At 39.8% G+C, this 14,447-nt stretch overlaps 1 protein-coding gene across 8 annotated transcripts in view; it reads right to left on the reverse strand.

Moving 5' to 3' along the window:
- ATXN7 (ataxin 7) overlaps positions 1 to 14,447 on the reverse strand; it is a 151,750-nt gene that overhangs the window by 18,292 nt on the left and 119,011 nt on the right. For 7 of the 8 annotated variants that reach the window (XM_053669353.1, XM_053669354.1, XM_037136126.2 and 4 more), the window contains 3 exons: positions 3,247 to 3,499; positions 989 to 1,248; positions 443 to 525 (listed from right to left, as the gene is read on the reverse strand). In XM_053669353.1, coding sequence (XP_053525328.1) covers positions 443 to 525; positions 989 to 1,248; positions 3,247 to 3,499 — 596 coding nt within the window. Of the gene's footprint in view, positions 1 to 442; positions 526 to 988; positions 1,249 to 3,246; positions 3,500 to 14,080; positions 14,326 to 14,447 lie in introns of those variants that run through there. The other variant, XM_037136132.2, reaches the window with a different exon arrangement.

The following is a 14,447-nucleotide window of genomic DNA, read 5'->3' on the forward strand; positions in this document are numbered from 1 at the left end:
AGTGGCTCTTTAAAATTTAAGAACCACACAGATTATAAAAACATTTTAAGACTGTTCATATATCTGCAAAGGAAATTCCTGAACTTGTTCTAAGCCAGTATAATTTAAACATTAAAGGGTAGCTTTTCATATTAAATTTCTCTGAAGAAATGTTAAAAATCTTTGAGAACAACATACTGATAAATGAAGAACACTATTCTCCTGGATACAACACAGCTCACTGGAAACAAAACCTCTCTGAAAACTGCAGTTTATAACAACCAACTTCACATTTTCTGACCTGAGAGGCTTTCTCATTGAAACCAAGTTATTCCTTTATTTATGAAATTCAGAATAACCCACAGATTAGATCCCCTCTGGGTTACAGACTTGGGAGCAATGCCATCTATCCAAGCTCACTAAGCTTGTCAGAGCATTCAGTTCTGTCCAGGAGGCCACCTACCTTGCACGTCAAAGACCGGGTACAGGGCTTCTTGGTGTCGAGATCAATAACCCCACAGTGTATGTCAGGATCAAATTCTCTTTCTGTCAAAAGCACAGAGACATTACAATGGGCTCACCAAACATTCCCTTTTCTTATTTTGTAAATAAAAGAAGAGGAGAAATCTTAAAACAAATTGTAACTTGAATAAAATCTACATTTATCAATAAACATACAATAAACAATGTGTAAGTACTATAAAGAAGCAATGACATTGCTAAGAGAGTGGGAATTACTGCCACTAGGTGACATGAAAGAGACAAAGTCAGTATTACTGCATTACTCCATTCAGAAATACATTACTCGAAAGCTATTTTTACATTTATCCATACATCCATGCACTTTAAAACCAACGGTGAAGAGGTCAAGCATACTACTTAAGGAAATTCCTCCTAAAGCTGAAGTTAACCAGTTTTTAAAAGAGGACTTAATGATAGCAGTACATTTGCTCTCCTAAGAATGGCCAATTAAGACACAGAGAAGCATTAAGAGAAAATGTAAAGTTACCTGATAATCTCTTATTTAAAAATTTCCTGTTATTAGAATTATCTTCAGACTTCTTTTCCAGAGTGGGCAGTGTAGGAAGCCCTTTGCCATTCAGAATTTGTCCAGGTGAAGGCAAGGTTGGCTTTGGTATTGAGGGGCAGTTAAGGCCAGGCTTGACTGAGGAACTCACAGTAGCAGGACAGGTTGGCCCCATCGCAGATTTCAGTAGTGTGCCATCCATCTTCGGATGAATTTTCTCCACTTTAACAGAGGGCGTCATGCTGTGGTAGGAGAAACAAGAATACCAGTACCTAAGTGCCCAGAGGCCCCAGTGACCCAGAGAGATGGAAGGGAGCTTAGATCTACCTGTGAACTGCACACAGCTAGGCTCCCAAGACACCTTATAAAAATTTGTTAGGACTACCCAGAAAACTCAGGAAGGTGCACACTTACTCAGTCTATAAGTCCTTCTGGCAAGGCAAAGAGCTTGAGTAAACACCTGCTCTTTCACTATTCCAGAACAATCTTACACTATTCCAGAACAATCTTTCACAGGAGCCAATGGGAGATACAGACCTGATATCCAATGTAATCCCTACAAGAAGCAAAATCTGAAAAAGTCTAAAAGGATGAAAGGATACTTGCAGGGCCCATAGAGAATGTCTGAGAACTGTCATTTTTAAAAAGAACCCATCAAAATGAAGAAAATTGAGTGAGCAGAGAACATGGATTAAAATTTATAAGAAATGTCACTAAGGACTTACAAGAACTTAAATAAACCTAACAAGGTATCTCCAAGAAGAGGCTCTCTGCTCATGTTAGTAAGAACATGTTTAACTAATAAATGATGCATCACTGACGTGGTAATTCTGCAGTTCCTGAAAAAGGTTTCTAATATAGATGCTTGAAATAGTACTGCCTGGTACACAGCTGGGGACCACTAAATACTTGTGCCACTACCAAAGAATTGATCTCTTGGTATCTTACTGGCACAATTACTTGGGTGGCAAATGTTGGTACGAATCTAACAGTTGGCCTGGTCGCCCTCTAGAGCCCAGCTTCAAGTAAGAAGATTTGGATTGATGAGGTTTTATAAACTCTGTTCAGTAGAGGCAGTGCTCTAACAGCTGTTAAGCTGGCAAGTGACTTACACGCTGTGCTGGCATTTTCTTTGGCTTTCAGACAGCTCTAGGAACCAAAGCTAAGCTTGCTGTCCTTGCACTTCTGACAGATGAGCAGAGGCTGGGGCTTAGCAACGAGGACAAACAGCTCCAAACAGCTGTACCTGGGACAAGCCTGACAGCAGAGACACTGCAAGATGCCAGGGCCACTCCCAGCTGGCATGTCCCTGAGCAGGTGGGGGATGCTGCCCTGAGATTAGCCAGATACTTAGCCCTGGGACTGAGATGGGGCATACTCTGCAAAGGGAGGCAAGTCAGGGTAAAGCTGACACCATGAAGGTGAGGGATGCTGAGACAAGGCAATATATGCTTCTCTGGGAGTACACAGTGGCTCCATCACATGACATAGGGAGATGGTCAATCTGCAGGTCCGTTGTGGAAATGTGCCAAAGCCTTGCCTGGCTGGTGGGTGTGAACTTCCCCATCTTCCCTCATTGCACAGTACTGTGATGTGAACCAGGACAAGGGGAGGAAGCACTGTATCCCTATTTGGTCTACAGGCCCTGGGAAATCCTAGTACAGCATCTGGGAATCTCCTCCTCTTTTATTCCTACTATTACCTTTTAAAAGCACCAGCATCCATTTACTCTCTCCAGTGAGCCAGCCACTAAGCCAGACGCTTGGCTCTAATATATTAATCCTACTGCTCCCAATAACTGCAAAATGGTTGCTATTTTTAGACTTCAAGAAAAACAGTGTCATGTCCAAGGTCTTAGAGTCAAGAAGTGATAGAGTAGGGATTTACTTGAACCCAGGATTTGAATGAGGTCTCCTTAGCTAAATCTCCTCAACCTTACTATACTGCCTTCTCCTTAAAAGGGGGATAACAATACCTGTTTCATAGGGTTGTTGTGATAATTAAATGACAATACACACATAGGGCTAAGTTTTAATGGGCAGTACACAATAAAGGAGCAATAAATAAGTGTTATTCGCCTTACAATTAATGCAACTACTACTCTGTAAAGTTGTCCAAGATATGAAATGGAAACAAAAAGAAACCAAATATATCTGAATATTCCCTAAGGTAGGCCCCTCTTTCCCAGGATGTTCTACTTGTATCAGGTAAGCACTACGGAACCTCTTGGCCATACTCACATTCTAGCATGGGGGACTCGACTCTGCTGAGTGGGATGCATTGGCCTGGTGTTCCCCCTGAGCTGTAGTTTCTCTTTGGGCGATTTCAACAGCTTGGAACTTAATGAGGATGTGCTGAGAACACCTCCGCTGGCACAGTGGCTGCTTCCACCAGCACTGCTGCCTTTGCTTTTGGACAGAGAAGGGAAGAAGGAGAATACTGACGTGGGAGGAACGGCCAACGGAGGCTTGCTGGATGAGCTATGTCTTCTTTCTAAAAAGGAAAACGAAGAAAAAGAAAAAAAGACACTGTGGTTCAGGAAAGTCTCCAGTGGAATTCTGGAAAAGTCCCCTGAAATACAACACATTTAGGTTCAAAGATGCCTCACTAAGTTAACATATATTAAAATCTGCGGCTTTCAGAAAGGTCTTATCTAGGCCCCAGACTTATTTAGGATTCCAGGAACTGATCCTTCTGCTGAGGAAACAGCTCAGCATAAAGAGCTTTATCATTCATAGATAGCCATTAAAAAGTTAACCAGCCATTCTAAACCCGAGAATACTGGGTTTTGTACATGAACCTCACTGGCTTCAACTTGTAGTCAGAGAGAAGACAATGATTCATTCATCTGCAGAACTCTGCTAATTATCACCTTATTGAATTCATTCTTCCTTTCTTGCACAGTACCTCTCCAATTTTCAAAATAGCAAAGTGTTAAGAAACAAGGTGTACCTTCATTTTCTTCTGTCACTACCCACTAGCATATGACACCAAATAAGAATGTTTCTAGGGTTATCTTACCATTCTTTAAGAATTTGTGCTTAAATTTTCCAGTGAATCATTTCACCCCTCCCCTTTTTTAATCATGTCATTCAACTACAGATGGCATAGCTCCAGTTCACATCACAAAGATGCCAAAGGCACAAGACAAAAACACTACAAATAGCTGCAGCTGGTGTTTTACACCAGGAAGTAATGCACACTTAAGTAGAAATTATACAGGTATAACTGAAAATAAGTCTATCCCCTGGAGAATCAGGTTTTCTCAGAGTAAGGTAATCCATATTAAATAAAATGACAGCAGTTGAAGAATGTTACCATTGAAAACGGTAAATTATTTAGTAATGTTATCTACTTAAGTACCTTATGATGGTAGCTTGGTGCCTGCCTCACTTAAACTTATAATTTAAAATGACATTTGCTTAACTCTAAGTTTTAAAATGTATGTGGTCCAACATTTATTTATCACAATATGGAAGGTGCATGAGTATTTGAGAAATTAAGCATATTAGAATCAATGACTATAAGCATTACTTTAATGGCTTATTTCTGAAGGTCTTTTTATGCCAGTCTTGAGCCTCTCTATACAGCTGTGATGGCTCAATGATTTTCTGTGAGGTACCTAAGAATCTGCTCTACACCAGGACAAAATTATCATGCCATCTACAGTCAAAATTCAAATTCTCTAACTTGACCACACAAAGACCACAACCAGGTTAGAAAGGCTAAATTGACAGTGACTTATAAGTGCCAGTTGCTTCCCTGAGCCTCCACTTTCTTGATAAGAAAATTGTGCATAAAAAGTTTAATAAAATTACTAAACTTAAAATAACAAGTTTAATAATTTTCCAAATTTGACATTCGAGGTTTTTACATTTATTTTCTTGTCTGATCTCAAGCACTCTGAATATCCTTTCAGTCAGCACTTGACAGCCAGGACTGTAAAACTGTTTCCAACCTCCTGCCTGTCTCAAATGGTGAAGCTTCCCTAAGCCACAACTCAGTCCTCTTGCTCTGTAAGGCATGGATGGCACAGCGAAGGCCTTCAATTAAGACCTGCATGATCCACACAGCTTTTCTTGTGAATAAGAATGATTTTCAAATGGTCCTAGACCAGTGGTTCTCAACCTTGGCTACACATTGGCATAACTAAATGAGCTTAAAAAATTAGTGATAACTGAGTCCCACTTTCAAAGACTGTGACTGAACTGGTGTGGGATGTGGCCTGGGCACAACAGGGCAGCCAAGATTGAGAGCCTGCCTTACACCAGGCTAATGCCTCAAACACCATTAACCACAACTAAGTTAACATCTGCATACAACTGAGAACACTGCTTGGCACATGGCACTACATTTCAGAGTTTGTTAAAGCTCACTGCTGCTACTGTTCCTCAACTAGCATTTTCAAAATTCTATCAACTGTAAATTATTTTCATTGTTCTTACCAAAGCCACATAAAATACTACTTTGTGCTCAGCATTTTAATTTAAATGATTAACTCTATTGTTCTCTACTCCTCCTTAATCTAATATTAACCAGTCTCTCATGGGGGCATTATTGGTATTTTGGACAGGACAATTCTTATACAGGTAATTCCTGGTCTCCCATCCTTTCATCACAACAGTACCTGCCTCTCTGCCAGGTACAACCTGAAACTGCTCCCCAACCCATTTGCTGATAGCCTAGCATACAGCACAACACCTCACTTGATAGTTTTCCAAAACTGTAGTATCTATGAAAAAAAGGTCTGGTAATCTTGCCATACATATTTTTCTGAAAAACCAATTCAATTATAGCTGAGTTGGCCTCTTCTCATGGTTTTCACTGTGGGTCCTTATTTTTCACAAAAGATTTTAAACTGGACTTCCAGCTTAAAACAGTGTTATGGTTCTAGATCAAAAGTGAAATGGATTATATATATATACACATATATTATATATATATGGATTATATATATACATATATATATATGAATAAAATCAGTAATATTGTGTATCCCAACAGCAGTATACTAAAGAAGCTATACTATGTCTGTGGTGTGCAGATGGGGAAAAACCCAACAGAACTTGGACTTTAAAAAAGTATGCTCTTTTTACTATCCTCTGGGTATCAGAATTCTCAGGCGAAGTAGCTCCAGTAAATGTGATATATTTCCTCTTGATATCAAATGATATAAATAAAATTCTTAATCTAATTAAATAAGTCAGTTGTCTGATACAATGCTTGTTGTTTTGAGAATGTAAGTTTATTCCAAAGCCATTGATACACTAAAAAAACAATTTGAGCATAACAAAATTTCACATTTGGTTTTGCAAGATTTCACCTCCAAGAAGCACTAGATGAATGCAGAAACCTGTATGTGGCTGAACCGAACCCCATGGGAAATACAAAATGTCCCACACACCCACCATCCTCCTCAGGTCCCCAGGGATGTGAGGAGCCACACTCATCTACGTCTGGTGCTACAACCTTCCACTGATTTCAGAGCACCTTCCTCTCACCATGACACAATAGTTCACAAGCTGTAATCCTCTTGACACCTACTTCTAAAAGCAAATATCAGGTCATTTTCTAGGTAAATTGTCATATTTATTTAGTACTTATGTATTTTTAACCATTTAATCTATGTAAAATTGTACTACCATTTTTGTTAGGTTCCTATTTTTTTCTGTGTATTACTGAAGAAGTTTTTTTTTTTTCTGTTAAATCCTCACTGGAGGATATGCTTATTGATTTTAGACAGAGAGAGAGACAAAGGAAGGAAGGAAGGGTGGAGGGAGGAAGGGAGAAAGAGAGAGAGAGAGAGAGAAGAAACATCAGTGTGAGAAAGAAACGATTTGCTGCTTCCTGTACCTGCCCTGACCAGGTATGGAACACACAACCTTCTGGTGGATGGGATGATGCTCCAACCAAGTAATTCACCCAGCCAAAGCTCACTGAAGAAGTTTTTGAGGGTTGTGCCCATCATCTAATTTTCTCAAAGACTCTGATATGGTTTTTAGTGTAGAATTCTATATAGTGCAGTAATTTTTAAGGAATGTGTGTTGTTACAGCATAACCAAATGCAATGCTAAGCTTGTCCTTTTAATTTTCTATTCCTACTTTAGTCCTTTCTCCCCATTTTCTTTAGTTAACGCTTTTTTAGTTAATTCTTTTCTTGTTTAATGCTTGAAATGGGATTTCACTTACAAAATTAAGATTCCAAGCTTCCTAACATTAAAAGTCAGCTGATGTATCAATAACATTTCCAAAAAATTATATTTTCTACTTCAACAATAAAAGCTATTTAAAAACTGAGAATGGCAATCTATCATGTGAAATTCTTTCAGTTACTAAAACTGGAAACAGGCCTTTGTGCGTGTGTATGTGTGTATCTGAGATTCTGGGTGAAAAGTACCAGCTCAAATAAATCCTTGTCATGTTGCTGAAGGGAGTTGTTCCTTCACATCATAGTCTGGTAACTTAGTCTCTGGAATGGGCAGCATGTGGCTTTCCCTTTGAGAGAAAGCAAGGAGGAAAAAACCAATTCAATTATAGCTCAGTTGGCCTCTTCTCATGGTTTTCACTGAGGGTCTTCATTTTTCATAAAAAACTTTAAACTGGACTTCCAGCTTATTACAGGTAGGGCTAGGAACCTTATATTAAGTGGAAAAACTGGTGGCCAGATGCTAAGCATAACTGCAATGTGGCTTGGTGAGTAGTTGAACTTTCAAAGCACTCCTGTCTCCAGGGTCTGGAACAGGTCCAGACAAAGCACACTCTTGTCCCTGAATGAGGACGGCACTTTGAGTGACTATAGCAGAAGGGAGACCAACAGTCAGACAAACATAGATACAGAGAAAGATTGAGAAGAAGCAGAAAAAGATACATTGGTGAGCGTGTGTCGGGGGCAGGAGAGACTTGGTTGGTAGACAGATGTGAAAATAAAGGTAAAAAAAGAGACATCAAGATATGGATGCATTGGGCTTTCCCCTTGTGGCCTGAACATGTGACACCACTGAAGGCAAGGGCAGGATACTAGGGAGGGGACAGCACAGCTTTCTTTAAGTCTTTCAAAGTAGAAAGCAAGCAAAAATACTGAACCTGTAATTTAGGAATCATGCTGAAATTTATTTATACATATACATATACATATACATATAAATGAATATATACATATATAAGTACACACACACACACACACACACACACACGGAAGTACTGACCCAAGTACAAACCAAAAAGGAACTTGAAGCAAATACTTAGATCTTTTTAAGTCAAAAATAAATAATGCTGCCCTGGCTGGTGCAGCTCAGTGGATTGGGTTCGGGCTGCAAACCAAAGGGTCACTGGTTCGATTCCCAGTCAGGGCACATGCCTGGGTTGCAGGCCACATGAGAGGTAATAATGCATTGCTGTTTCTTTCCCTCTCTTTCTCCCTCCCCTCCCTTCTCTGTAAAATTCAATAAATAAAACCTTAAAAAAATAAATAATGCTTTGAAAATAACTAAAAATAATTTATAATGTACAAGTGTCAAGTTAGGGTGTAAACATAAAAAGCAGTCTAAGCAAACTGTAACTTCGAACTACTCATCCTTGAGGGAACCAACTATATGTGAAAATATATTTGCCAATGATACCTCAGACAAGGATTTGATCTCCAAAATATATAAAGAACTCACATGACTCTACTCCAGGAAGACAATCCAATTAAAAAATGGGCAAAGGACCTGAACAGGCACTTCTCCAAGGAGGACATACAGAGAGTCTAAAGACATATGAAAGGACGCTCAGTAGCCATTGGAAAGATACAAATTAAAAACACAACGAGATACCACTTTATCACACCTGTCAGAATGGCTATCATAAACAAATCAACAAATAGTAAGTGTTGGTCAGGATGTACATTGTTGGTGGAAATGCAGGCTGGTGCAGCCACTATGGAAAACAGTATGGAGTTTCCTCCAAAAACTAAAAATGGAACCGCCTTTTGACCCAGCAATTCCACTGCTAGGATTATACCATAAGAATCCTGAAACACCAATTCAAAAGAACTTATGCACCCCAATGTTCATAGCAGCACAATTAACAATAGCCAAGTGCTGAAGCAACCTAAGTGCCCATCAGTAAATAAGTGGATCGAAAAACGATGGCACATTTACACAATGGCATATTATGCAGCAGGAAAGAAGGACCTCCTACCCTTCACAACAGCATAGATGGAACTGGAGAGCATATGCTAACTGAAACAAGTCAGGCAGTGAAAGACAAATACCATATGATCTCAAAGGGGAAGCTAATCAACAAAACAAGCAAGCAAAATATAACCAGAGACATGGAAATAAAGAACAAGTTGACAGTAACCAGAGGGGAAAGGGAAAAAAAGGGAAGAATTGTCAAGGAACATGTATAAAGGACCCATGGACAAAGCCAAAGGGGGAAGGACTGAGGGTGGGGGTAAGGGTAGGTGGGGCAGGGGAGAGTGGTGGTGGGAAAATGGAGACAACTGCACTAAACAACAATAAAAAAAGATTAAAAAAAAAACCTATTCATGCTTGAAAAAAATCTAGACGTATATATGTCCAACCTTTTTAAAGAAGTAGAGCTATGATATAATCCCAGGCAGGATGACTCCAGCACTGAGGCTAAAACCACATTACAATCCATCTGCCCTTTGGTGGCATAATAGCAAGCATTTATGCATGGTCCAAAGGCAAAATGGGAGGGTAAAGGTGAAGGTCAGGGTGTATATCAGTACATCTTACCAACTTCTCAGCAAAAGTAGGATAACTATTAGCACCAAAGATTACATAGGCTGAACATACAACAAAGGTAAGGCTGAACATACAATAGGGTCAAGACAGAATTTTAGTAAACTTTGGGAGAAAGATACTTAATCTGTTTAAGGAAAACTCAGGATTTTGCCTTTCCATTTTGGAAGTCACTATCCTAAAGATTAGCTGTGATTGTTAGCCAGTGTAGGTTTTAAAAAAATTTTATTATTATTATTATTATTATTATTATTATTTTGCTCAGGGAGCCTAAAAACATCAAAGATGATTTGAAGAGTGAATTCTGGTAGAAAGTACCAGCAGAGCTGTCTGACTTGGCTAAAAAGACTCACCTTACAAAGTTCTGAGATAACTATGTTCTATAAAGAACCACCAATAGGAGCAGGAAATACCTCTTCTATAGGATTAGGCTGGCCCCCATCAACCAACACAATTATGCATGCTTCTCTAGTCCTGACTGCCTTTCCAACACAGGTTCGGGGCTGTTGTTGATAGATTTCATGTGAAATGATTGAGTAGCTAACCAGCCTGAATAGAACATAAAGTAAAATAAAAATACTGTTTTATAGGTCACCTGCATGGGCAAGAACTTTGGAGCCAGAGAGACATGTGAGTTCAAATTCTTATTCTGCCACTTACTAACTGGGTGACCCTAGGCAATGACCCAACTCCACCCACCTTAGCAGCCTTTTCATCTGTCAAGTCTACCTTGCAGGGCTGTTGGGGATTAAATAACAATTGTAAAGCCTGCATCCCAAGGCTGACTGACTATGGACCAGGTACTGGGAACTCAATAGGGAGTAAGACAGATGCCCCAATTAGTTCAGCTGATGCCAGTTACAGACTTAAGTGAGGAAGGCCTGCTGATTACCAAAGCAGGTACAAATCACTTAAAACAAACCAAACCCACTTTTAAGTTATCTTCTCTAATGTGGTACAGATTTAGTTTATTGTTAGTTCAGGATGATATTAAGTTCTCAAATAAGAGCTCAGAGGAACGACTTCTAGAATTCATTTTTTATAACTTCATATCAAACAAAAAGAATGCTCATTTAAGCTAAAATTATTTTATAAATAAAAGGTTGGCTCATTTTCTTGACAGAGTTGAGTCGCTCAGGAGGAAACACAAGTGAAATAAAAAAGGGTGAAGTTCAAGTTTATGAATCTCCGAAGATGGAAATTTTAGGCAGGTTATCAAAGTAATGATTACTAAAGCTCACAAAGTTTCTCTAAATCAAAGTCACACACTTGGATGGACTCGATCAGGAAAGGTTAAACAGTGCACACCTTGTAAGGAAATGGCTAATGAAAAATACGAATCCACGCTTCAAGGAATGTATGATTTCATGGGGTCTCTGAAGGCACCATTCCACTAAAACGCTACAATTGCTCCCATTTAAAGCAAGTATTTTTAACAGTGAAGCTTACCCAGGGCCATTAAGATGTAAAACACAAGTAAACATGTACAGGTTCTTTGTCCAAGCATAGCCAAGTAATAATTACATACACAAAAAGCTCAGTTTAAAAACTCTGGGTCATTCACTAAGCAACCCTTTCACAGAATTAGTTAAATTATTTATTCTGGTATCCAGGTTAAAAATAACTGCAATGTGCTACTATAGAGCTCTTGGTTAACCCAAACTGTTATACTTCCCTCTCAGGACACCAAACACAACCCACGAGGTATCAATTGGTATCATCTGTCTTTCATAAGGCCATTTATCCCCAAAGAAACATCCCAGATCAGGACCTGAGGTAGATTATAAATTAAGACTGAACAGATATATTTTTAAAGCCCAGAACTTCTTCCTTACAGATCAGATCTACTTTGATCCACACATCAGTGTTTCCCATAAATTTTACAGATTCAAAATGGAATCACATTCCAGATCTTTCATTCTATCTGCACATTATCTAGACTATTATTTACTTAATATACAGGCACAAACAACAACCTCCCGTTTAACAAATCATTAGTATGTAATTCTGTAACACAATATCACACTTGAGTATACCATGTCACATTTTAGGTGAAATGCTCAAGCTGCTGCCCCTCTCATGCAAAACATTCATGTACCCTAGACTCAGGCAGGTGTTATTTCTGCCAGACCCTGTATTCTTCAAAATTTAGTGGCTGACTAGGCATACCTAATTTAGCATTTATAAGCAATGTCTATGAAACAAGAATTTTGGGTTTGACAGAGTAATTATCTATTTTTCTCCTAGTAACTACTAAAAAAATACTTAGTATACCATTTAAAATCACACTATGAAGGCCCTAGCTGGTGTTGCTCAGTGGATTGAGAGCTAGCCTGTGAATCAAAAGGTTGCAGGTTCAATTCCTAGTCAGGGCACATGCCTGGGTTGTGGGCCAGGTCCCCAGTAGGGGGCATGCAAGAGGCAACCACACATTGATGTTTCTCTCCCTCTCTCTCCCACCCCCCTTCCCCTCTCTAAAATAAATAAAAAATAAAATCACACCAAGGACTATGAATGGACATAAGGCATTTAATAATGTCTTTTCACTACTTTCACTGTAAAATTCTCCCTATAATTCAGGGGTCCCCAACCCCCAGGATACAGAGCAGGATGTGATCCACGAGTGAGCAAGGAAAGCTTCATCTGTATTTATAGTTGCTCCCCAGCGCTCACATTACCTCGTGAGCTCCACCTCCTGTCAGATCAGCAGTGGCATTAGATTCTCACAGGAGCAAACCTACTGTGAACTGTGCATGTGAGGGACCTAGGTTGCAGGCTCCTTATGAGAATCTAATGCCTGGTGGTCTGAGGTGGAGCTGAGGTGATGCTAGCACTGGGGATTGGCTGCAAAGACAGATTATCATTAGAGAGGTTTGACTGCACAGAGACCATAATAAATCAACTGCTTGAAGACTCATATCAAAACCCTATCAGTTAGTGGCAAGTGACAATTAAGCCACACCTGGAGGCAAGTTATAAAGCCACCCCCCTCACCTCGGTCCATGGAAAAATTGTCTTCCATGAAACCAGTCCCTGGTGCCAAAAAGGTTGGGGACCGCTGCTATATGTTCCTTTTTTCTAAAAGCACTCACCATGTCCTGACCTGCAAACGTGATTCTACTCCACTCCTTGTTGTTTTCACATACTTTTAAAATCCCAAATATGCTTTTTCTTCCATCCAATTTCTTAACACCTCCCCCCCGCCCCCCACCCCGTACCTGATTAGTAATCTCATGCTAAAAAGTAAGTAAATGGGTGGGACTGTTCCTGGAACATTCCAATTTCAAGTAGGGGAATCCAGAGCTGTTCTGCAAAATGCAGTCCCTCAAAGAGTAATTAGCCAAAATTGGAGCCTGAGGCAGCCACAGAGTATGCCTAGGTGGGTCACAAACTGCACTGGAAAACTGAAGAAAAAGTCTTTACTGCAAAAGCACTTGGCATAATTTCCACTACAGAGATTTAACTGAAAAGGATGATTTCAACACTGGCTGCTCTAACAAATTAGTCTCCAGCTGCGACTTCTGCCAACTGCATTTCTCCTCCCCCAAACACAGAGGTGTTTTTAAATTAAAGCATAAAGGAAAAGTGCAGAAAAGACAGGACTTGAGGCACTTGAAACAACTTTTAGCCAAAGGTCTATAATCAAATTATCAAGTTCTTCAAGTCAGTGCTTTATGACAGAAATAAAGCCCACTAAAGTGCTCCATGTCTCTGGACATTTCTACATCTCTGGGCAGGGTGCAGGGCAGCACCCCATTCACAGGGCCGGAAGCATGAAAGAGAGCAGATCACAAAGGACAGATTACAAGGGAGAGAGACTCCTGTGGGGGAAGGGATGGTCATGAATGGATTGTAAATAATGTTGCTAAGAAAGAAGCAGAAATATGGCAACCTCAAATAATCCTCTGGCCAGCAATTCTTCCCATGGGGACTGTTCTTTCTGGACTTTGCTTTCAAGTATGTGAGAAATATGAAAAACTGACTGACTATCTGGGGGTACCCCTCCCCTGCCAGCTTAACTTGTAGCTCTTTGCAAACATTTTTAAAATGACTTGTTAAAAATCCAACACTTTAATTAAAAAGATAAAATGAGAGGTTCTCAATGGTGTAAGAGCTGATCACCTCAGTTTTATGTATAACATCATTTCTTCACAATCATGATCACGAGACAGCTTGTTTCAAGGAAAATTGAATGGTCTGAGTAAGTAGTTCATTTCCTTAAGGGGACCCTTCCTATACTCTTGCAACCTGTTCAAGGTGCAGACTCTAAACTTAGGGTTATCAGTGGGATCTCAGACACACACAGATGTTTTAGAGAAAGTACCTTTGGGAAAAAGCATCTGCTGCTGCCTTGAGTAAATAGTCATTCTCTATGTGGTTCTGTGATTCACAGAACCATGCCATTTCTGAGATCTTCTGGCGACAAATGTCACCATTTCTGTCTATGGTACACCATGAAATGCTGGTTTACATGCCTGCTTTGCTAATAGTCATAAGGGCCTCTCTCTGCTGTCTTCAGGAAGCACAGTGACACTCCAAGTGATATTGACAGAGTTCAGCAACCAGTCACCTGCCTGAAAGAAGCACAACGTCACTGTCTTGAGTGATGAACGCAGGTCCCAGGGTTTGCTCCTGTCTCCCTCCTACCCCAAAGTGGACTTGAAATGTTTGTATTCCTCAGATATCAATGT

The sequence above is a fragment of the Artibeus jamaicensis genome, unplaced genomic scaffold (genome assembly GCF_021234435.1).
Source record: "Artibeus jamaicensis isolate MK-2021 breed Jamaican fruit bat unplaced genomic scaffold, CSHL_Jam_final contig_519, whole genome shotgun sequence".
Classification (NCBI taxonomy): Eukaryota; Metazoa; Chordata; class Mammalia; order Chiroptera; family Phyllostomidae; genus Artibeus; species Artibeus jamaicensis.